At 36.0% G+C, this 25,608-nt stretch overlaps 1 protein-coding gene across 6 annotated transcripts in view; it reads right to left on the reverse strand.

Moving 5' to 3' along the window:
- Positions 1–2,411: 2,411 nt before the first annotated feature.
- RIC1 (RIC1 partner of RAB6A GEF complex) overlaps positions 2,412–25,608 on the reverse strand; it is a 47,015-nt gene continuing 23,818 nt past the window's right edge. For 2 of the 6 annotated variants that reach the window (XM_054651531.2, XM_077171174.1), the window contains 23 exons: positions 24,422–24,529; positions 23,212–23,354; positions 22,837–22,973; positions 21,817–21,908; positions 20,652–20,740; positions 19,656–19,800; positions 19,133–19,181; positions 17,839–17,991; positions 17,274–17,477; positions 15,798–15,836; positions 15,432–15,542; positions 14,758–14,847; positions 13,971–14,131; positions 12,834–12,972; positions 11,662–11,778; positions 10,175–10,903; positions 9,693–9,851; positions 9,449–9,582; positions 8,178–8,464; positions 7,193–7,387; positions 5,245–5,434; positions 4,926–5,114; positions 2,412–4,626 (listed from right to left, as the gene is read on the reverse strand). In XM_054651531.2, coding sequence (XP_054507506.2) covers positions 4,341–4,626; positions 4,926–5,114; positions 5,245–5,434; positions 7,193–7,387; positions 8,178–8,464; positions 9,449–9,582; positions 9,693–9,851; positions 10,175–10,903; positions 11,662–11,778; positions 12,834–12,972; positions 13,971–14,131; positions 14,758–14,847; positions 15,432–15,542; positions 15,798–15,836; positions 17,274–17,477; positions 17,839–17,991; positions 19,133–19,181; positions 19,656–19,800; positions 20,652–20,740; positions 21,817–21,908; positions 22,837–22,973; positions 23,212–23,354; positions 24,422–24,529 — 3,946 coding nt within the window. In that variant the 3' untranslated portion in view covers positions 2,412–4,340. Of the gene's footprint in view, positions 4,627–4,925; positions 5,115–5,244; positions 5,461–7,192; positions 7,388–8,177; positions 8,465–9,448; positions 9,583–9,692; positions 9,852–10,174; positions 10,904–11,661; positions 11,779–12,833; positions 12,973–13,970; positions 14,132–14,757; positions 14,848–15,431; positions 15,543–15,797; positions 15,837–17,273; positions 17,478–17,838; positions 17,992–19,132; positions 19,182–19,655; positions 19,801–20,651; positions 20,741–21,816; positions 21,909–22,836; positions 22,974–23,211; positions 23,355–24,421; positions 24,530–25,608 lie in introns of those variants that run through there. The other 4 variants (XM_054651532.2, XM_077171172.1, XM_054651534.2 and 1 more) reach the window with 4 other exon arrangements.

Below are 25,608 nucleotides of genomic sequence, written 5' to 3' on the forward strand. Positions count from 1 at the left end.
ACTAGCAGTGATTCATCTAAAAAGGAAGAGTTCTTTCAGTCTGTTCTGAGAATGGAACAAATAGAAGTTTCAAAGCCAATAAGTGGACAGGTGAATTTAAGTAACCATCTTAGAAGGCTGCCTATGCAGAGTTTATTTGGAGATGTTTTTTTCAAGGGAGAAGGTGGTGGCTTGTTCTGTTTGGGTGGTTTTGTTTTGTTTTGATGTTTTTGTTTTGTATTGTTCGGGCAGGATTTTTTTGTTTTATTCTTTTGTATTTGTTGGGATTTTTTGGGGGTTTGGAGTTTTTTGGATAAAAAAGGAAAGAGTAGTTAGGTGCTTTGTGTCTGCTATGTAGTAGCTTTAGGCTCCAGCTCTGGACTCCTAAAGCCTTCTCTCAGTGCTCTCCGAATAAGTAAGCCCAAGGATTTTCCCATTTCAGGGGCCACATGATCAACAGAACACTCAAGTTTGTATCTCTCTTTTCTCTGTTTAAACACTGGGATGACTTACACCACTCTCCCTGTGCTGCCATTCCTGTCCCTGCCTACTAGAGTACTTCAGCAGTGTTCAGCTCTAGGACAGGAGACGAAGCTGAAACAGTAGATTGTGTCGGTTGCCTTTATGTTCCCTCTTACTGTGGGAAATCCATCCTCCAGTTGAACCCAGCTTACCACCCTCAGCAAGTTACCCATCACCTTTTATAATATCATTATCTCCACACACAACTTCTCCCCTCAGTTTATTATGAAAAGGACCTCCTTTGTACAGGTTCTGGCCTAGATTATGAATTCAGGTATTTCTGCTTACAGTGGGTCTCAAAACTGTGGCTTAGAGACACTTTGGCTTGAAAACCATTTGAACTGGTTTCTTTGACCTAAAACACGCTGAGGAAAAATTAGTTTACTTGGGTTGACAAAAGTGATAGTGAAAAATTACCTTCAGAAATGCAATTTGATTCAAGCAGTTTTGTAGGTATACCTGGTGTGAAAGGATCTAATAGCAAAGAATACAGAGTATTCCTGTTTTTCTGGAACAGTTTTGCACAGGATGAGAAACAGATCAAGAAAACTTGATGATGTGCAAATTGTTGTGAAGAAGGAAATCTTACATCAGCCAGTTTTATGTGAGCTGGATACACAAAGTGAAAAGAGTGTCAACATGTTGGGATTTCATAAAAAGATGTTTATCCTCATCTGGTCAAGTGGCCCATTTTTCCTGTCTTTAGTTAAATAGTGCATATTTGTGGATGACTAGACCTTTTGTGGAGGGTTAACCCTGGGTAGCTATCAAACAGCTGACCCTCCCCTCAGCAGACCAGGAGGAGAAAATGGGATGAGAAAAATTAATGGGTTGAGATAGGGACATTACTCACTGGTACCCACAACAGATGAAAGAAACTGGCCTTGAGAAAATTATTTTATTACCAATTAAAATATGATAACCAAACACTTTCCCCGAACCTCCCCTTCCTTCCCAGATTCATTCTTCTGCCTTCTCTCTCACCGTGGTGTAGAAGAACTGGGGATAGTCAGTTAAGAGTCAGGTCATGGTCAGTCTATACAATTTCCTCTCTGCTTCCTTCCTTTCCTCACTATTGCCCTGCTCCAGCATGGGGTCTGCTCCAAAGGATACCGTCTCTCATAAACTGCTTCCAAATGGATTCTCATTCTCCTCTTGCTGGGGTGGTCCTTCAGGAAGAGACTGTTCCAGCATGGATCCCTGTGGGCCACAGTTGCTGCCAGAAATCTGCTCCTGTGTGGGCTTTTTGGGCTGCAGCTTCCTTCAGGGCTCATCCATCCACCTGCTTAGTGTGGGTGCTCCAAGGCTGCCACTGTGGGTATCTGCTCCAGCGTGCTCCACAGTGGGCTGCAGGTGTAGAGCCTCTTCCTCATCATTTAAAGGATTGAGCTGCTGAGCAGTACCACAGCAGTAAGAGGCTGATTAGCAAGACTGTTAGTAAATAATTTAATGTGTGTATTTACTTGCATTGAGCCACAGGCTCCAGGGAATCTCTGTTCCAATGCCTGGACTATCTCCACCTGCTCCTCCATTATGGGCCTGGCTGCCTGTGCAGGACTCTTCCTCACTCATATTCCACAGCATTTTTTACTCCTTGTTAAATAAATTACAGAGAGGAGGCACCAGCTTATGTTTGTTGGAACTGGCTCTGTCTGACACAGCCCTCCCTTGCCACCACACCCTTGCCACCTAAACGCACTACATCTCTTTTCACAGCAGCAGGTGGATGTAACTTCAAAGATGCACTAATAAGGCAAAGGCTCTATTCCTTCATCCTGTAAAAAACAAGCTGCAGGAGTATAAAAAACAATTTCATCAGGTGGCTTCTCTGAGAGCTTTGTCTCTCTAAGTTGGCCTACCTGAATGGCTTGCAGTCAGAAATAGTTCTTTTTCACAGGAGTAACTTCAAGTAAAGTTGAATATATTTGTCTTTTAATTACAAGTATAACAGCAGTGAAATCAAAATACAAAATTAGCATGTAAGATTTGCATAGAGATAATTACTACTAAAGAAGTACAAACTTCTAAAATTTCACAACTAAAAAGATTTACCTGCAAAACAACAGTAGCACAGTAGTAAGATATGAATATTAAGAATGTTAATATATCAGTTAATGTATGTTTTACTTGCACAGATCCAAAACCTGAACAGCAGAACGCTGACCAGGATGGGCTTGGCTTACATCATTACCACAGAACCACAGAAAAATATTAACTTGAAGCACAGTTTTTATTTCTTTTAACATAGATTAAGCAGGTTTCTTTATCATAAAAAAAGCTTTAAGTATTATCCCCTTAAAACAATAATGAATTTTGACGTCAGGTCACAACAGGCTTGTAGGTATGATAGACATTATCTGTAACCAGTAGCTACAATGCAGAATAAGCTTAATGCTGGGACTCAGACTGAGTTTCTTTCCTCTAACTTCAGTCTCAAGTTTCAACTCTTAAAATGAAGTTCAAGTTGCATTCATTAATAGCTCCAGCTTTCCACGTAATACTCGCAATTATTGCACTTGTACTGGTTGTATTGGCTTAGAAAAGCCATTCTAAAGCAACAGTTTAATATCTGTACATTTTAAAGCACTTGATCTTATCTACAAAGGAAATAAAGATGATGAAACCACAATTCATTTAAAACTTAATTGTGAATAGTCTTAATTTCAGAGTTTAAATGGATGTGCATTTAGTAACTACACTAGAAAAGCAACAGATGCTGTAACTACCATAGGATGACTAGTTTGGTCCATGTCAGTAATCAAATGATGTTATAAAAAATAAACTAGTTTATCGTGTACAAAATGAGTAATGTTGCATTTTTGTTCAGATTGCACAGTACAAACAAGCTAATATCTAAATTAATACTGTTACAGGTAGTTATTACATAGGGACAGCAGCTAGAAAAAATAAGTACCTCAAAGCAACAGACTTCTGCAGCCAGGTTTTCATAACATTGTATGAAAGTTAAATATGTCTTAGTTAGAAGTATGCATATTATAAAATGTTTGAAAAATGTTTAAGTATGAGCTGTTAAACTAGTTTTCCATAGCAAGAGTATATGATGATTATTTACATTTTAAAAATCCATTTATCAGAAAAGAATTTACAATTAAATAAATAACCTTCAGCAGTCCCTTAACCCAACTACAAGATCTGTTAAGTGGCAGTAAAAAAACAGGTAAGCCACCTTGTGTCAGTGTTAGGTCAGTAAAGTATGCCTCATCCAGAAAGAAGTGCAACTCTGCTTTAACTTTACTAGTCATCTAGAAACATGCAAACACACATAGGTACCTCCAAATATGGTACAGTCTTGAGTATTTGTACAAGATTATTCACAAAAACATACAATATATTTTACAGTCCTTTAATACAAAATATCGGTATCAAACCAATCTGAACTGCATTGATCAGACATTTATTAGGCAGGCAAGCTGCAAAGAAAACAGTTTTTATATTTAATCCCCTGTTCGCCTTTTAAACTCAAGCAAGATATAAGTAGTTTCTTCAGAACGTGTTGGTGGTGTAAAGGTACTGATGAACACGGGCTGAATCTGTCTCCATGTGTGTTCACTCTCCAACACTATTTAAAGTATCAAAATGTAAAGCTGCAGTCTGGCCATTGCATCAAAAAAGAGTCATGCCTCCTTTTGAAATTATTTGATGAAACTGGTGTTTAGTTATCCCCACTAAAAATTTCAAAGATTGAAATATTAAAAAACCAAAACAAACAAACAAAATTAAAAAGAGAGTTCAAATCCAAAACACAGAAGCAGATCTAAGAGCTGGTTTGCTTCCTTTCACACCTGAACAAATGGAACAAATGGTTGTTCACCTTCCATTTAAGACACAACACAGTCATAACTGCCTTCTTGGAATGAATCCTCATCCTCTGTCTTAGCCTTGTCCTCTTCATGTCTGCTTGCATTGCTGCTTCCAGCATCACTCTGAGGATTAGTGCCATGGCTAGATGAAGTCCTGCTTTCCTCAGCTCTTGGGTTCGCTTGTTCAGGAACCTTAGAAGGATTCACTGGCTGAAATGCTTCTGGTTGTACTTGCTCTTCTACTATTTCATTTAGTTTCTGGATCTGTGGTTTGATGATACTTAGAAATGGCTTGTACCCAGGGCTAGGAAGAGAATGGGATGAAACACCATAAACGAATTAAAATTAGTACTTCTGTCATGTGCCTGAAAAGCAGAAATGTTTATAAATAAAGAGAAAAAGGCAACCCTGATCAAACAATAAAAGTTGGAAAGCTCTGGGTTTGTTTTGGTTTGGTTTGTGTTTTGGGGTTTTTTTCCCCAGTTTGATTACAACTCTCTAAAGTGAGGTTTGAGATAAGGAAAAGGTAGTAACTTTTGTTACTTTTTAGGTAATAAAATATCTACAGCTCAAATGAAAATGAAGATAGAAAGTAACACTTACCAATCTGTAGAAGCCCACTTGTCAACAGCATCTAGGCCAGTCTTAATATTCTGACAGATTTCTCCATCAATATCAGAGGACTGCATGATACTGAAAACCTGGTTGATAACTGAAGATTCTCTGAGAATAAGGCCTATGACAACACACCAATCCAGACATCCTGCTTCCATGAAGATATGTAGCAAATACCTATATGGAGAGAAAAGGCTGTTTATTTTTCTACTCCCAAGACAAAAACTGCAGCGTGATTGTGCATATTGTTTCTTTCTCCAAATGCTGCAAGCCAGCAATTCTCAGTCTCAAAGGTGTCATTACTTACCGCAGCTGCACCTGTGACTTGTGTGGCCCTTTACTGGCCAGCTCTAGAGAGAGCTGCTCAAGCTCTGACTGAGTTAAACTTAGACTGGAGAAGTTTTCATCCACCATGGTCCAGTCTCCATCCACCATAGAACTTGTTTCAGTCAGGTCCGTTGCTGAACCAATGCTGCATTCATCACCTATCAAAAACACTCAGAAACATAAGGGAAAAAAGAAACTACTTACTTTAGTAAGACTCAGAATTTCTGAACTACTTCCTATAAAAATTGACAAACAGTAATGCTTTACGGTTGCATCACAGTTACTTCAGGCATATTGTCCATCCCGCTTCAGCATTCTTCTTGTCACACTGGATGGTAGAACTAATGTTGCAGGAATGCAATAGCTTTTCTATCCAGTAAAAATAATTCAGGAGAATTATTATCAGTAAGGCATCCTAGCTATCTGCTGGCAATCATCATAAAAGCACCAATACAGCATCTTGCATACTGTAGTCATAGAATTAAGTCCAGGAAGGGTTACAGTCTGTCTAAAATTCTGCTTATTTAAATTTTGTTAAAATGAAGTTTCAATATAAAATTATTTTCTTCACACAAAACCATGAAGATTTCACATGTTTTGTAATGTAAATATTTACCAGCACAAAATACAAAAATAAGTATTTCCAGTAAAAACATGAAGAGCACATGCAGTAACAGAATTTTCAGAGGAACAGTAACAAAGCTAAAAACATTACAGTGGTGAGTCATGAAGGCACCTACTCTTGAGAACTATTTCCATATTAAAGCATATGCATATTTTCTTGGAAAAAGTTTAGGAAGTCAAAAGGTTATTTGATTATATTCTTGCCCATAAATACGAGTGCTGGATTAGTAATTTATGAAATTTTTATTAGAATTCAGCTTGCAATATTTTGAAGGCTATTCATTTCGTTTCTTTAGAAATAAACTGCTTCAAAATGTGTAGCAAAGTCCATTGAACTCAAAGGTCTTCATCCAGCTCAGAAAAAAACCCCCACATACACCTATTTATATAAAGACCAGTAGTGGCAGACAGCAGTAAAGTCAATGCAATGAAAAGAGGTAACTATTTTCTTGCAGTCTCCAGATTTAAAAAACAAGAGAAACAGGAGTGAAAATAAAATGAGACCGTGCCCAAGCAGACAGAAAACATCTCCAAATGCTCTGAATCTCACAGAAGGCTCTACAGTTGTAAAAATTAAGAAAAAAAAATGTAGCTCACACTACGTACTTAGATCTTTGCCCTAATGGAGTGGAAATCACATGATTTAGATACTGTTGAAAACGCTCTATGCTCAAGGACAAGAGGAAGTATACAAAATTTTAAAAAGACTACAATGGTCTGACAAACTTTTCCCATATCCTTCTGTGTTCAGAAAAAATACATACAAAGTACAATTTCTATTTTAGTAAGCTCGTCCTACATTGCACCTTTTAAAAAGCAATTTACATAAAGCCTTAGGAAAAAATACAACTATATGGATCTCTAATTTCCTCAACTTCCTCAATAAGTGATATATCTAATATCATTCTTAGGAAACCCAAAAGCACAAAGTTCATGCAATTAGAGCTGTTCCAACACCTGCAAGAGGCTGATTTATGCAAGAGACAAGGAAACAAAAAACCACAACGTAGGACACTCTTCTTATCCAGACTGAAAGAATATTGAACTTCAAGTTATCACCACAGATAGAAACTTCAGCAAATATTCGATATTCAACTTCATGTACTTAGAGATGTACAAGATGGGCATTACCTTTCTGCTGTAAAAAATTTGATTCACTTTTCAGTAAGTCCTTTCTTTTTTTTTCCTGAATTTTTCTTATCAGTAGTTGAGAAGGGACAATACAACAGTGACACACAAATATCAAAATACAAGCACACACTTCACATTCTTCCAATGAGCAGATAGAAGGAAGAGTGACTAACCTTTACTTAGCAAAGGAGAAAGGAATGCATCTTGCATGTGTGGTCCATGAGATGAAACAGTATCAATCTCTCTCTGAGAAGAGCAGATAGTACCAAGCCAGCTACGACTGCGAGGTGTGTTTGAAATCCCTGTGTCCATTTCCATGTTTACAAAGGTGTCTGTAGACTGAGATTTTAGTAGTTGTTCCCCCACAGCTAGAAAGATCAAAACACACCATAGAAAAATCATGCAAGTATCCAGAAGGAAATTTAGACAGATCTCTCCTGGCATTTCAGGAAGCTAAAACTTGCATCTAAGTCAATATTAAGGGGACCAATGAAATTCAAGGGAATGCAGCAAGTTTAGGCATTTCAGGAATTTCTAACCAGCTTTTTATGAGAGCACTGGCATAAAAGAAGCATGATGTAATAAAGTGTTAGCATCAACAGAAGTAAATAATGATGCTGTTACTAAAAAGAGGAAGACTTGGCAGCAATGTCAGCCTTGCCATATGGAGGTAAGGTAGCAAATGTCAACTTTGCTGTAAGGAGGTAAGGTAGTGAACTGAGAGATCAGTAACATAAAGGAGGCTTAGAAGTCTTCTAAGTTCTTACTGTCTAACAAAGTAAATTTCAAACATTAGAAACATTACTATTTATTTTTTAAGAAGTTAATCAAAAGCTCATCAAGAGACTACAAAAGAATATTGATTTTAGTTATTTTCTGCAGCAGAATTTACACTGAAGCAATTTCCATGTTGAGTTCAACATCTACAGTGATGTCCAATTCAGTACACCTGAGAAAGCAGGAGAGGTACTGTCTATGCTAAACAGAATCTCTTAAAAAAATACACTCTCTGTGAGAAAGCTGTGCAGGTGGCAAGCCTCAGCCTGTTCTTATCTTGGCTAAACAGAGGCAGAACAGACCAGAACAGAGATTCACAGATGTAGCAATGCAGGAGGGAAATCTGAGTTTGAAATGTATCAAACTCAGATGCTACTGTACCTGTCTTGTACTTTCCATTCTTGAAAGGTGAATTAATGGATGAAGCTGGTATAACTGGAAATGGCCAGAGGAAATCCTTGTGTAGCTTTTTCAAAGCACACACAAAATCCTCCACACGGGCAGCTCTGGCTCGCTCCTTGCACAACCAGCCGATCAGCTCAAATCCCAACTGTGCAGCAAAGCAGCCAAGGTCTTTCAGCTTGATTTCCTCCAGCAGACGCCGAGCATGCCGCCAGAGCATCATGTCAATGTACATGTTCTCAGCACAGTCACTGTCTTTACTCCACCTACACACACAGCACAGAACAGCCAAGTGAACACTGATAAAGCTGAGTCACAAAGGCCACAACTGCAGAACATCAAGTCACCAGAGCAGTAAAAGGGGAGCTTTCTATGTAACAGAAGAAGCAGTTTCCCTAGTTCCTTGCTGTTTATATTCTCTAAAAGATCCCACTGCCTCAACAGGTAGGTGAAATAAAGGATTTAAGTTACAACAGCAGCAGTTTTTATAGAACATTAAACTATTAGCAATGCAGAAAAAAGTGAAGTAGGAGATAAAAGGCAGATGACATTGCAAAGTTTAGAGAAATAGTCAAGTATTGGCCCACAGCCCTTCCTATCCAAACCTTTAAGACAGTATTCTCTATTAAAAATTCCTAAATTCAGAATTTATACTAGGATGGTTTTAGAAATCAGGATGGGGAAAAACGCCAAAGCAAAGATAATAATTTCAGTTCAATCCTACTTCTGAACTGTAATACCTATCAATATCAAGTCGGTACACAGCAGCTTTAGAGGGGTTCACCCCAAGGCATAAAAGGTTCTATTTGTAGCTTGGAAACACAGTGCCAGATCAAGATGTGCACGGGAGCAGAGCAGGACACTGTGATGCTGTGAACTGTGAGCAGTTCAAAATGTATTTTTCAGAAAAACAGGTCTTTTAAATATGAGGCACGTGATCTCACTAGCTACTTAAATTACTACACATGTAATATGTACCACATCCAGTGGTTTCAGAGTCTTTGGGTCAGCAATATCTATGTAAGCATACCTGTGCATACATACAAACATACATACATGTATTTACATGTGTGAGAATATATTTTCCCAAGAATGTTATGAGACACAAACAGTACAAAAGTTGTGAAATTATAAATGCAAAAAATGTAGAAGGAGATTATGACAAATCTATCAAATCATTTATTTCTATAACTTAAATTAGTAAGAAGTCAGTCCTCTACCTAATAAAGTGGGGAATGAGAAGACATTACCTTTTTCCAGACGGGCCAGAGGGCATACTCAGTGTCTTTGTCAGATTAAATTTGCTATGGAGATTCTCCGCTGATTGGGATAAACTAATGCTGCGGTGCCTGAAGAATTCAAAACCACTACTTGAACTAGGTTCCTAAAAGCAAGAAAACCAAAACATACACTGAAAGTACCAAACATTATATATAATATGAAGATTAATCATACAAGGCATGATGCTCAGTATTTACTTTTCTCATCACAAACCTGAGTTGTTGGTGTAGTTGGGGGTGTTTCTGTTTCTCCAGAGCCAATGGCTTTAAGAAATCTAATCATATGACGACAGAGATCCCACTTTCCCTGCTCTAAGGCAGTATTAAATAGGAGAGTAGCATGTTGTCTGCTAACTGCTGGAACTTCCATATTCTGCAAGCAACAAAGCATAATTAAGTGATTTAGTTTTACTATAGAAGATCTGAAGTTCTATTAAGTCAAGCCACGCTACTTCACATTCGAGTATACCAAAGATTATAAACAATAAATTTCATGCTATAATTTTCCCATTTAAAACAGTAAACTAACTACTTACACTGCATGATCTTACCACCCTTCATAACTGGACATAATATCAACAGAAAACTGTTACATTAAAGATCTGTTGAACATGCACAACTTTGATATGCCTTTTTTTTTAAATACTGCAATATTAGTAAATATCAGTACTCTTGCAATATATCTGGTGCTGTTACCTGTAGGATAATAAGGTAAGAGGCAGCTGTGTCCAAGTCCTGGGCCATTAAGCACTCTTCAAATAAGTCCTTCGGGTTTCCAACAGCAGCAAAAAGGTAATTCCACAGGGCATATTCTGTCTTCCTAGCACAATGAACAACTGTCTGCAGGAAGAGGGGGAATTCTGTAATGAACTTCGCCACAGTGGGAAGGAGAGGGTCGGGAATGGGTTCCCGCGAGGTAGCTTCTTCTTCCAGCACTTCATGAAGCATCAGTTCTAGTACATGAGGGAAGTATGGTAATGTGGCACAGGAGTGGGCCAAAAGCAAGGCTTGTTCACCGAGGTTCCTAACCAAGAGCTGGCGTAAAATGTGATGGAGGTAGATCTGAGAGGTTCTCTCAACAATGGAGAACGGAAAGAGAACCTCTAAGTGTTCTCTAGCACTGGTTTGAGTGTATAAACAGTCATAGAGCACAGTGTCATTAACAGCACCAAGAACCAAGGCATCTTCAAACAAAACAGCCAATGGGTATATGTTGATGTGGAAAGGCAGCATGATCCGTCTTGACAGAAAGGAATGCGGTTTTCGATGATCTCTGGGAAACAGGGGAAGCCAGACTTTCATACCTGCCCCACCACAGCTGAGCCACAGAGCCTCCAGTAAGTGGCGTTTCTGTTTGTTAATCCTGCAAGTAGTCCATACATTTTCAACAGACTGGGCTAGGACAACTGGAGCACAAAAAGGCAGCTATTTAAAATGAAAAAAAAGAAAGAGTATCCATTATTCCTTTTATTTTTACCCTATTCACAAGAACTCAATTTTTCAGCTAAGTACTGTCTTCAAACATGTTATTCTTCTAACAGAGAAGAAACAAATCTGCTTCTCTCTTATCTGCATCCTAGCATGTGACAAAACACCACTTAATACCTATAACTATTAACTCAAGACATTTCTTTTTGTAACCTCCTTAATAGTTAGTCAGGAAGCAGAGAGATAAGAATAAAGGTGAAAAATAAAAACCTGTTCTCTACTTCTTCAGTTAGCCCCCAAGTCCAACCTAGAATTGACAAATCTTTATTTGAATTTTCCAAATTTCAGTCTCCCAATGTGCTTGTTTCACATAGAATTGGTTTTCATCAGCTCAGAAGAATTGGAAGTTCAGTAATTGATTTGTATTGTTGTTATTGCCAAGAACTCTGTAAATGTACTCTGCAAAAAATGATAATGTTCCATAAACATAAAAAACCATTCTGGACAGACTAGAGATTTTCTGTTATTGGTGCATATGAAATTTTGGGCAGTATCTTTACTCTTAAAACTTGTCTATTTTATTTCAATATAACTAGCAAACACAAGCAAATGCTCATATACTTCCAGCCAACAATTCCGTCAGTAAGCACAAATACTGCCTTGCTGATAGTCTTATTTTCTTTATGTCTGGACCACTCTCTTCCATCACTGCCATCTTTGAAGCCATACACAGTACTCCACATATATTTACTCACATGCTTTCTTTGATTAGGATTATTATCTTTATCTCGTATCTGGGGTCCAGATCGATCCCTTTGCAACATGATAAGTTGTCCTGCTAAGTTAAGCATAATACTTTCAGCTTCACAAGCCTAAGGAGAGAAAGAATATTATGCAAATTATTTAAGCTTTTTGAATTATAATTTTACTCATAACCACATTAAAAACCCAGAAAAAATGTAAATTAAATGTCCCACTTTACAGAGATGACTAACAGCTGAATTCAATATAGAAGGACTCAGAAAAATCAAGAACAAGTTCTTGTGCAAAGGAGTAAATACTGGAAGGTTTCTTATTCACCAAACTCATTCCATGTGTTTAATATGGACTTTTTCCAACCATGTGTCTTAAAATGGGCAATCCACCAGCATTCTAAGAAAAATAAAAGTCTGTATTCTTATCATTATCATCACAGTATGATTGCCAGTATCTGACTGCAAAGACAACATTGGTACACAACCCAAAAGCTGAGCCAAAAAGAGCTGATCCACACTTGTACAGCATCTTGAACTTTTATTTAGCTGCAGTTAGAGAAAAATTGTTTAAGGTGTGTCAAGAAAGCAAACTATTCTGCTCAGTTAAGTCTACTCCGTTTTGATTTACGACAAAAATCCAAGTTCTCTTCGCATGTGCTTTCAGTACCCTGACAAAATTCTGAAGGTTAAGACAGGGATCTTCACATCTTAAATCATTGTTTGGCTGTAGCAGAATTTACAAAGAGTGCCTCATAGGGTCAATATGCCATCTTTTCATTTTTTCTATTTATTCTTTGAGTAATGGACATGTTGTTGCAAGAAAGGTAATTCCTAATGCCATGGATTGTTCTGGATTTTGACGGTTAATACATGATAGAGCAACATACCCTTGATAGAGTTAAATTTAATTTGTTCACCAAGACTTGGTCTCAAACTTTTCAAGTTAAGAAGAGAAGGTATGAAATAAAATCTAAACTCTTACTTCTCTCTCCACCCCCTCATCCCCAATTCCCACATAACATGTCTATATAGTGAACATCAGAAAAAGCACATTCTGGATTTTACCATATAGAAGAGTCACTGATTCATGACTGATTTATCAGCCAGGTAATCTTTAAAGAGTAAGCTAACAAATTCAGGCACCAATTCTATCAAATTTCGAGATCTGTTACCTGCTGAGGCATCTTCAAGGTGATGCCAGTCTCTGTTCTCACTGATGTCAACGTAACAGACACTACAAGAAAAGGATGAGGAATGTACCGAGACATGGATACTTCTTGAAGAATTTGGATACTGGCAGTAGGATTAAGACTGAAAGGAAAATGACTACACTTAGAAATTTTACAACAGTACTTAACATGAAATAACTACCTTGAAGTAAACCTAACAAAAATAAGCAACTTACCCTTAGCAAACAATTTACTCTATGAAACAAATGACATTCCTTTAATCAGGAATCAGCAGAAATGCCCACATATCTACTCTATATAAAGTTACCAAACAAACCTAAAATGGGTTACTGATCTTGATACTTTGGGAAATACAGCTATGCATGGATAGAAGACAACATCAGATACTTCAGAAAATGACTCTATTGACTCTTCAATGAGACAGTTTCCAGGTTCGGGTTCCGTTGGGAGCTTTTTCAAAAGCATTAAAAATATTTTTCTCTGAAGTTCATCAACAACTTGCTTTTTTCTACCACAAAAAGGTCCCCTCTTGCTAAAAAGAAGATACCATTACTGTAAGAAAAATCACCTACATAGGGACTTAAACCCCCCATCTCTGAATCTTTATCTCCTCCTTAGATTCACTAATCTTAATTGTCTGAAAGCACCCAGCATATTTCACATTGCTACTCCTTTTGTACTAAAACAATTCCTCAACACCTCACCAAGACCAAACCTTTTCACCTTTGCAAGCCTGCTGCCACCTTCCCTTCACTAATTAGTGCTTCTAATATTAGAAACATGTTTTTATTTTAAAATATTCAAATATGTGGGTGTCTTTTAGTCCCTTTTTGTCCTATTCATATTCAGTTTTCAAGTTCCTACAATTTAGGAACATGTTTGTTCAGACAGCTGGAAATGTGCATACATCAGCCACTACCTACCTCTACCTTGCATGGGCCTATCAGTATGCGTGCAAATGAAAACACTCATGAACTTGTGCATAAAGATAACACCACTCCGTATTTTAAAAATCTGACTCCACTAGTTATCAAATACCTTTGTATTACTGTAGGATTTTACTCAAAGAGCAGGTCTACAGGTACCTTACTGCAAAAGCATTCAAATGGTGACACTCACCCCTCAGACCGTCTCTCAATACTGTAAAGGCAAATGGAACAATCTGCTCTGAACAATATCACAATGTCCCGGAAGACACTCAGTAGTAACGTGTTTGCCTGCACTTTGGTGATGTGAGCAAACGCGTTGTCAAGGTTAGACGTTCGCAGGTAGATTCTCAGCTAAAAGGAAGAGGAGTAGTTTGTAAACATCTTCTGTTTACCAGGAAGGTAATAGTAATTCCACTTTTGATTATTTTCTTATTGTGGAATGGTTGTCAAGAATTTCTACCAAGACACACTACTGAGTTTTTGTTTCATCAAGTATTTTATCCATTGCATCCATTTTATTATTATAACTAAAGCAGTTAAAGCACAGTACAGCCAAAGCTGAAGTACTGAACACAATCATAAGGAAGGAATTTTATTCACCAGTTTTAAAAAGCAAAGAGTAAGTAAATCTCCTCTGCCCATATAGTTTAAAAGCTTGCAAAATTCTCCCAAAATACTGTAAACAGGTATCTCAGAACACACTTCATGCTAATATGTAAAAGTGTCACAAAGTTTTCAGAACGAGTAGATTCACTGTAGTCAGCAGTAAACAGTTTTTAATAACAACAACAAAAATTTTCTGCAAAGAATTACTTATATATTAATATATAAACTCTGAATATAACCAAAAGCCACCAAAGTTTATCATGTATAAACATGTTCACAACATCACAATAAATTTCATGTTTATAATACTACTGTCATACAGATCAGATATTTTAATCATTATATGTTTACTTTGAAGAAAAGTATCTCACCTCTTCCTGGTGATCATTTAAATTATAACATGCAAGAACAATGAAGTCATTCCACCATGCTAAGCCACCTGTTACCATCATAGTTTGCTCCTGAAAAAAGCAAGCAGATGACATATAGGTATGTATTTTTATACACTTACACACACAGACATGTACATTATATGGGTAATTTCTTAAAGCCATGCATCATCTCTGTAAGCTTTATGCTTAGTGGCAAGACTATGAATAAGAAGTTCTTAATGTTTAAAATAACCAAATTACTGAAGAGTACTATGTGAAGGACAAACCTCATCCTACAAAATATAGTTCCACAGTTCTTCATGCTACTGGCATCCCTGGACTCTCTCAGTTGTGTTTCTAGCCTGAATTTATAAGCTTTACATCCAAAGCTACATCACATGAACTCTCAGATAAAACAAATGGAATTGACTGACTATATGCATGCAAAATTGGAACACTCAGCTAATATTCAGACACAAATTAAGTGTGTCAAAACCACAAGACCTGTGTTTCAGACACTTTATGAGAAACACATGTATAACCAGCAACCCTAATCCCAAGTGTGTCTACAGGCCGTTTACCTGAAAATGATACTCTTTAATTTTCTCCAAGTCTCACATCCCAACAAATAAAATCTTCCCTGTGCACCAGAATAAAATTCCATAACCTCTCACCTGGGTAATGTTTCCAAACAGCTTCCATTTTTTGGTGAGTAAAGAATAATGTGCAAAACCAAACTTGCCAACAACAGCTACATTCTGTCCAAGCTTGTCAATAGCTGAAAACTGTAAAAAAGAAATAAAAGCCGCCAAAACCTCAGATGGGAACTTATTTAAACTATATATCCTATCCAAATATGCACCACAAGGCAACAACATCAGACTCAAAACGTGTAAAGTATCTTCACGTTTCATACTTTGCTAACACAGATTTCTCTCTGTAATGTAAATTAATGATTTCATTTTCAGAGTTCAGCCAATCCTAAGGATAACCCTCCAATATTTTTAAATAAGAATGAACATATTCTTAAAATAACTCACCCTTATAGGCCAGTTGCTCTCTAGATATGTACTATGAATCTAAAAAAAAAAAGAGAAAATGAAAACCACATGACTATACTAACTACCATTAAAGTACCGATTAATTGCCACATCCTACAGGAATTTGGACAACGTCGGTTTCTTTTCAAAACACTATAGTGAAGGTACTTAATGTTGGAAATTTGTTTTTAAATACAATTACAGCCCACACACCAAAAGTTATTGATGCCTAAATGTTACCCTGTTTTGAATACACAAAACATCGAAATGCATTAGCAACACACACCAATTAATATTATATTACAGATTAATAGTCACAATTTGCTCATCTCTCCTCCCAGCTACTTCCCTCTCTAAGAGAATCTTTCAAAGGAACATAAAGATTTTGATAAATACAGTCTTCAGAGAGGACTTTCAGTATAGGGATGAAATTTCTAATCCTGTCACAAATACACACCAGCATATCCAAAAGCCTTCCTATGAGAGAACCTTACTGGAATACGTCAGATCAACCTCAATTTGGTATTCTTCACGTCACATGGGATGATACAAAATCAGCCTAGAACTCCATTCTCCGATCTCACACAAGGAAGGTAGGTACTCTTGATTGAGACCTAGGCACTGTCCTTTTTCATGGATATGCTGCTCTGCACAGTAATTCTAATTGTTTCAGCTTTACTTTTACCACAGAACAAAGATATCTTCTTCCTACACCAGTTTTAGGAGACAGAAGAGCTACTTGGCCAGCTAAAGTAGAAATTCAACAGTATCTAGAACCTGCCTGATATGCCTAGAATCAAACACTTTTTAATACTACTGATTCATGTGCTATGTGAAGAACAAAATACTGGGGATCCTTCAGAAATCTCTGTTTTAAAAGTGTCACCAATTCAACCATCAAAGAATACACATTAGAATTACAGATAAAAAGATATTTATCTTTTTATTTATATTACAGGAAAAATAGAAGTCCCATTACTACCCTGGAAACAATTTCTTCTTTGAAAGTCTGATATTGTGAAGTTTTAGCTATATGCTTAAATAGATGCCATTTTTTATGTTTGAAAATACAGATGGAGTCAGAAGACTATATACATTAGCTGAATATATTTTAAAGCATTTTGCATAAATAAAAATAACAAACACCTAAATTATTTCTTGTGTGTTGCACTTATTCTCTCTTTCAAAGCCCAGGAAAGTAATTAACTACTCCTTCCCCAAGTCATAAAAGCTTTAAGACTGTATTTATTGGCTAGGAGGCAAACTCATACCCACAAGGCTGATAGGACCAACACCGCTTTACCTTCTGTCAATGAGAAAAAGCTGCACCATGGCAAACCCCCAGAGACAATAAAAAGGCAATGATCTCATACCAGAGTAAAAAGGTCCGGCAGAGAGTGAGGAGATCAGCTGCATATTCTATTCCTACAAACTCTTGCAAGCACGAAGCACATACGGGCAACCAGGATCAATTACCTGTACAACATGCCAATGCCGGTGTCCTAGTAAAGTGCTTAAACCCTGAGAATCTAAACTGCCATCTGAAAATGGGCCTCTTTCCCTGGTGTGGTTATGTTCAGAGTGTGCCAAAGTATTTCTGGGACTCTGAGTCTGTGCTGCATCTCCACAGTTCAAATATAAGCGATCTTCTCCTTGAAGGAGGACTTGCTCCTGGTTACTCTATATTAAAACCAAACAAAAACAAAACAAAAGAAAAAAAGCAACTTTGAATTCCACATACAGAAAACAAAGGTTTATTTGTATGTATTTATATGTATTATAAATACATATAAATGTATAAATACATATAATTATGTATTTATATTTACATGATGAATATATTAAGAGATTCTAGGTAAACAATATGAAATATTGCATAGCAATATTTTCACAGTACCATTTTAAAGGCTCTATGACAAAAAAGAAAGACAACTCTAATGGCTGCAGAACAGAATTAAAACCTAAGAGAACAACTCAGAAGTCACCCAAAACTGGAAGTATGATCTAAAACAAGGATATATTTATCAACAAAAAAACTTACCATACAAGGATTAACAGTGAGTGCACTCTTGATGAACTGAAACTGCAGAATACCAAACTGCTGAGCTTCATTATTTGCATTTCTTTCAGGTTTCATGTTTGAAGAAGAACTCCCATCAATAACCCAGAGATGATACCCTTCTGATCCCCAGGTCTGAAGGTAAAAGAATAACAATAAAAAAATTACCAGCCCAACACTACATACAAATATATAAATGTAATACTATATATTCTCATAAAACAAGTACAGAAACTGATTGCAACTGATCTTATGATATACATGAGCCTGGAAAAAATCCACACATTTTGTTGTTCTAAACCATATCATTATAAGAATCAAACAGTAAAATTCACAAGGTACAGTAAGAATCTTGAATAATTTCCTGTCTTATGTTAAAAAAGTAATGATTAAATGGAGCGTAACTGTGCAAAGACACCCACATAAATAATGAAGACTGCTTGGTTCGCAGTTTAGGGCAACAAACAAAAATTCATACAAAGAGCCAGGTACGAAACAATCCTGATTTCCAAAATTACACTGGCTGCTGCTCATCAAATTCAATTATATCAGAATTTCAATTTTTGAAATTTTTTAAGAGGTAAATTTAAAAGGTACTGTCATTGCATACATGTACGTCCACTTGGGATGCATGTTTAGAGTTGTCAATATTCATAGCAACTATGTCATGATAAATAAACCAAATTGTTTTAGAAATACCACAAAAAATTCATCATGGTTTGTATGAGGCCTTGTAGACTGTGTCTGAAATTTGTTCTAATTTAAAATTTACTCTAATTTATTCTATTTATTTATTGATTTTACAGACTAGCAAGATTGGATTTAATGTTAACTAGTTTGTATTAAAAAAAAAAAAACAGTTCAGTTTCTCTGGAATTAATAATCTTAGTAAAGTTACTTTAAGTGTCAAAGGCCAGCTAGTAAATTTAGAGAAATAAGGGAGTCTACAATTAATGTTGATCTGTGTCTGACTGCACTTTGAAATACAGACCAGATAAAAAAGCAAAATTAAGTAAAAATCACAAGTGTTCATTCTTAATATTAAAAGCAAAGGCAAGAAAAGGCATGTCATGCATACTTCATGAAAAAAATTCATCAGTTGTCCTTTTGTCCTTCAATAAAACATTGTAGTAAAGGCATCATACTATGAAAACTAATTAGGCAAAAGAAAGACAGTTTGATTTTCTGAAAATCTGTTATACTAAACATACTATACATAAAACAATTAAAAACATTAAGAGTCATCCTACTACAGTGTTTTTACATTCCTGCTTACCATGGAACGGATTTTTAGAGGGTCCTTTTTGGCACCATCAGATTGATACCTTAAAAACAGAACAGAACAAGTTTGAGTTTGCAAATGACTTCATCAGAATAATAAATTAAATTCCTATCTTGTGTTTTCATATGGTTCTACATTGAACCTCATCTCAAATGGTACAGCCTGTTTGATCCACGACACTACAGAAAAGGCAATGCAACTGTCAGATGTCCAGCATAAACTATTTGAAATACAGGCACTGAGGGAATTTTAATATTTGCTTGCTCGAGCTTACTTCTAGGGTAATTTTCTTTTACAGACAAAAAGACCATTATAAAATAAAAATAATATATTTTTCTTTATATTTAAATGATCCCCTCCTAAATATTTGCCAAGATATATCAATATCTAAGAAATCATAAAGGAAAAAGAGAATTTTAAAAAGCTAATTCAGTGAATTAATTTCTACTTAAATGCTTTCAATTATAAAAACAAACACTTCTAATAAACTCTTTACAATGTCATTAAAAATACTCACGCAAAATCGCCTCCTAAAGTACAGATAAGCTGAGCACCAAAAACACTCCATAAGGACAAACCTCCACATTCCCAGGTCACCATCACAACACAGCTATCAGGTGACCATCTGATTAGTTTAACGGGTCCTGTTTTATTCCAAATATCTGTTTAAAAGTAGACAACAAAGTAAGTGAAAACGGTGAAAGTCCTTCAACTGGTTTCACTGTAAAAGTATAAACAAAAATATATGGAAGTAAATATTTGATTTTTCAATTAACTGATGCATTTATCAAACTGACTATCTCGAAGTGAATAAGTAGCAAACAAAAAATAGTGTCTTTCCAATGCATGCTTGGTTTCATAAGAAACTAATAATACAGGAAAACATGCCAGAAGTACACTGCTATAAGACAACCACAGAACCACAATTCTAATAAAATAATTTTTCAGACAATAGAGGTACTTAACACAACTGTAAAACTTATTTATGGATTTGTTTTTTAACTGAAAACCAATAGACACACACATTTTCAGTTGAGGATGCAATTTACCTACTTCATATGCTTCTTACTCTCAAGCACAGAATACTACATGAAAAAATACACTGCAGTGCAGGAAGAAAGCTGCACTACTCAGTATTTTTTCTGTACTCTGTATATCAGTCACTTCAAATTAATTCACAGTTCTATTATACTCATTATCAGTTTTGGCAATAACCTTTAATTTCCTGAGGTTATTGAAAATTAATTTCAAGACTAAGAATTAGTTAAAAACCCCACAAAAACACAAACCACCCACCCGAACCCTCACATACACAAAACACATCCAAAAGTTAATTAAAAAGCAAGCCGCTAAAAGTGCAAAGACACAAGACTTAATTACTATAAACAGACAGGATTAAATACTATTCATATTAGTGATTATGCAAACAAACAGAGGTTAACTAGCCAATGATAAAAAAAATAGAGTATACCCTAAAAGCAGCTGGAAAATTCTAGCAATAAAAGTAGCTCACCAGGATATTGTTTTGGTGTCAGTTCCAATTTATGAGAAAACTGCATGGCGCCAGTGGTGGTATCTATTGTATAAACCTGCACAGAGCCACTGGAAGACATTACACATGCTTTAGACTACGGACCATTTGGATTTCTTACCAGTTTCAAGAGGCTAAGAAAAGATGCTATTTCTCTCACCAGTAACAAATTTATCTAGAACAGAGATGTTGAATCAAATTATAGTCAAAGAACTTTGTGAAACAAATTTCTAAGATGTTTTCCAGAAGGCATCAGAGGACCCAAACCACCAGCCCTAGAATAATTCATGTACTGAAAAGACTTCATTCTCCTAAGATACATATGTACATACAGTCCACATATATTTATGGCTTCCAACTGCCAGACAATCCATGAGGGAAGGCAGTAGTTACTCAGTGCCAAAGTTTCATCAGGGATGTACTAAGGCATACTATGATCAGTTAATCAAAGTAACTATTCCTGTTTCTGAGAAAACACCAACACACTGTATTGTTACTACAAATAAGAATACTGGTTCTTAAGAGGACAGATGAAAAATAAAACAGATTTTTAAAAATTTTATAAAACAAAACCTAAGTAAAATACAATCAAAGAAAATAAAAGGCTGCACTCCAAGGTCAGTTTAAGCAGTATTACACAGGGGGGACCTGAAGGAGCAGTATGCAAAATACCACAACTAAAAGCACTTCTGCAAGATTTAATTTACAAATATTCACAGTTATTCTAGCAGGCAATATTTTTCTTGACCAAATCATAATTGCACAGAGCATCTTCTCAGTTGAGTGCCAAGTGCTGATTCTTGTCCAATATTACTATGACTAACTACTTAAAACTCACTTTATAATCCTGCTTTGAGATTAGCTGGGATTGTATCACTTTCCAATCCTTGCTACTGGTCAAGCCATCTTTCAATTTTTTTTCCCCAGACGTGAACAGCAAACACGAATCTCAATTGTAATTCAACCAAGCAACCATTTCTTTCCACCTCTCTCCTGACTCCTTGACAGCACATTATGTTATCTCCAGGCAGACTGATTATTTTCATCTTTACAGTTCTTGCAACCCAACTTAGTAAGAAGTAACTACTAATTCAGATTTATAATGAAACAATCTCCCCCTGCTCTGAACCAGCCTTCAAAAACTTACTTGGCACATCCAAACGCCATTAGCCTGTATTTGTTATTCACTGCCACACAAGTTCCATCAACTACATCTTGTGCCCAAACACCATGGAGCTGCTGTAGAGAAAGGAATTCAGAAGATTTTTTGTTAAACAGTGCTTTTATTAATAGCAGTCAGCTTCTATCCATGTCCACCATATTACACATCTGCCAGTTGACCTTTATGATCTCAACATTTCTATTCATGTCGAGACCAAATGACATGGCTCAAACAAATAAAATCCAGTAAATGCAAAACAGGTTTCATTCTTCTTAATATAAATTAGAGAGAGATAACAGTATGTAAGAAAAACTTATTAATAACAAAATAAGTCAATACCTGTAAGGCAAAAAAGTTCCTAACACTGTCTAGGGAAAAAAAAAATGGTAGATGGTACTAAGAATGAAGAAAGAAAGAAAAACATAAAAGTAAGTTTCCATCTGCAACAGCTGAGATCACAAGTGTTTTAAGTGGGTAAAGGAATCTGATATAGATCTATTCTTTTCAGTATTCTGTAGCTAAAACACAGATATTTAACAACAAAATGTAATAGTTTTTAGGCTGAATTACAGGTGAGAAAACTTAGAAAAGATTCCTGTAAAAGAAATTCTGAAGTATGCTTGTCACTATGAGAAAGAGACAGACTTGATAAGAACTAAGTCCTAGACATAGTACTTAGGAGATACCACTTCCTGTCATCCCACTTGTAACTTCTAACAGGAAGGCTGTTGGTCTAACACAATAAGACACAGTCTGTAATGACAATTTCAATGAATAAATGGAAGTTATTATCAATTATGGCCTCCCAGTGGTACCAACTCTATAAAAATCTAGCTCAAATTATGCTACAAAATGCAGCCTTGTTCTTATGTCATCTCTTAAGCAGATGTTAAATTTTAGTTTCTTTGTAAGCTGAACAGAATGTAAAGTAAAAAGCCGACTGAAATGCAGAAACCAAGGAAAACACATTTATTGTGCATGGTAGAAATGCTAAAGGAAACATACCTCAGCAGTGAATCTACTTGACATCGGTGTAATGAAACCAACTCTGCCATCATTAAAAACAACAGCAAAGCCATCAAGCGTGGCACAGTATTCCATATCTCTGATGTAAACATCTTCAAATCCCATAAGTGAACCTGCTGAGAAAGTATGAGCAATTTAAAAATAAGTGAACACAGAAATATTGCAAACTAACAGACATTTCAGATATTTACTTATTACTTCAATGAGAAAACCTGATTTAAACAGGCTATTTCATTCCCATTTACAAATGGCAAAATTTTCCCATCTCTGCTTAAGAACAGAGAAAATATTTTATGTCAGATGGTATGTCACTAAGAGGTAACTGTTATAACCAATAGAATCCCTAAAACCTACCTCGGGAAGACTGCAGATCTACAGAAAATGGAACTGTACATAGGTTGATGGCCTTCCTCCCATTGGTCATCCCATCCCAGTGAATGAGATGGAGAAATCCATCAGCAGTAGCCACAAGTAGATCTTCTAACATGGACTGCAAACTAATAAAAGATATTTGTTAATCCCTAAAAACACTTCATATCAAATCAATGTCACAGAAGTATCAATTAATATCATGAACACTGTATTACTGCCTCTTGTACCAGCAACTGCATTGTAAAGTTATAAACATTTACCAGGCTGACAAAATATGGTATAGACCTCAACTTCTCTCCAGCAATCACTGTTCATGAACAGGTCTGTACTGTTAGAGTAATTGCTTAACTGGGATACTAACTGCTGGAGATCTTTTCAATACTTTTGACTAACCATAAGACATTGCTGACAACAATCAATTATTCATCTATCCCAGAAAACTAACAATACTGCCTAGGCTGTAAATAATTCCCAATACATTTTAATCTGTGGTTGGAATGAACTGGTGAAGGAGAAATAAGACTCCTTCTAAATCCTTTCTTAAACATTTCCAAACTCCTGAAAACTACTGTTAATCTACTTGCATACAAAAAAGCTTTTTCCAGTATATACTGCATGTCTTCCAACAGCCATTTTGTCCTAAGGAGCCTCTTCCCAAACTTCACTTTGTTACTTTCCCCCTCCTCCAACGCTATGAAGTTTCAGCAACTTTTCATGCATACTTATTTATCATGTTCAAAATTTCTTTATAGGACAGGCCATCACCACAAAAAAGCAAGAGGTAAAGAAAAAGGACAAATGTGGACCCTCTGCAGGCATCTGGAGAAATGCTGAAATCCTGCATACAGTTTTTCTCTAACTGACCAATGCCTCCATGAAATCTCTAATACACACTTGGAGCTGAAGGACAAACTCATTTATAGTAATACACAGTAATACTGAGCATACTATATACTTCTGTATGCTGGAAATATCAGTATTGCCAAGCACAGAAAGAATTCTTAAACAGCAATTCACTTTTTCACCTCCTCAGACTTACTAGCTGCTAATAATAACTTACGAATACTAGTCATTAGTATTAATAAGCGTAAAAACTTACTAGAAGCCTTTTCTTCCATCCAGTTTTCCCTTCACTTTTTAAAAAGCATTGATACATATGGAAAAATTCTCAAGACCCAATTAATGAGCATACCTTGTGATAGAGGCTTGCAAGTCCAGCACTTTCTTCATTTCTAGATTTAATGAAGGAGCACATTGCTCTTCCTTATAATGTGGGGTTCCCTTCAGGTGCGGGCTTCCTCTAAAATACAAGAGAAATGTTTTAATTGAAACAGGTTGTCCTTCAAAAGACTCAAGAGTTACGGACTTACATTCCTGTGGTCTTTTTTTCCCCATATTTATATGTGTGTGTGTATATATGTATACACCCACACCCCCACAAGCAGCACTGAATATCTAGGATGTAAGTCTGATGCTAAAAGTTTAGTCTAATACATAGACAAAATAAGACAATGAATAGAGAATGAACATTACAATAGCTGTGTGGCCTGCCTTAATACTCCTAAAATAAGGGATATGTATCAGTGAAAAATCTGATTTAATAAATTGTTACTCAACTATTTACAGTAATTAAATTCCTGAATTCTTAAGTATCTCCAATTTATTATTTTTCAAGATGCATTACAGACTTCAAAATTACAGACTTCAAAATGTTTAGGTTTCTTCCATTCTTTTTGCCAGATCAATGTTTATAATATAAATTCAGTATGCATAATACAAGTAGACATCTATCACAGTATTTCATAGGAATATTTCTCCCTGAGGCAAATTAACTAGTTTTTAACCTAAGACCTACTAAGAAGAGCTGACTGAACACTGATTCCATCCCTTTAAACAAACCATTACAAAGTATCAACTTCTAGATGTAGAAAGCATCTTATTTTTGTCTTCCTCATTTTAAATTTCACATTCCATTGATTATGTCACAATATCATTATACATTACTATACATCATTAAAGTATTCCTTATTTATCTGTGTTATCAGACATGCCATGTGCTTTTTAAACTTTTTTTTTAATGAAAACTGACCTACAGTCCTAAGTATCATGTCATTCAGCTTATTTATCTAATGAGCATTATGCTAGTAAGCAAAGCAAACTATGAATGCAGCAGGCATTGCAGACAAGAATTAGTATAATTAGAATTTGTAGTAACTTCAACAGTCAGAAACAATAGAGAAGCACAGAGATTCATGTAATCTTTACCTGTATTTTAATTGACAGAACATTTATTTTAATTTACATCAGGGTAGCAAGTGTAACTGCCTAAGACATGGCAGAAACCAAAGCAGATGGAGCTTTAGAGAAGTTTGACAGCAC

Source organism: Agelaius phoeniceus, chromosome Z (assembly GCF_051311805.1).
Source record: "Agelaius phoeniceus isolate bAgePho1 chromosome Z, bAgePho1.hap1, whole genome shotgun sequence".
Classification (NCBI taxonomy): domain Eukaryota; kingdom Metazoa; phylum Chordata; class Aves; order Passeriformes; family Icteridae; genus Agelaius; species Agelaius phoeniceus.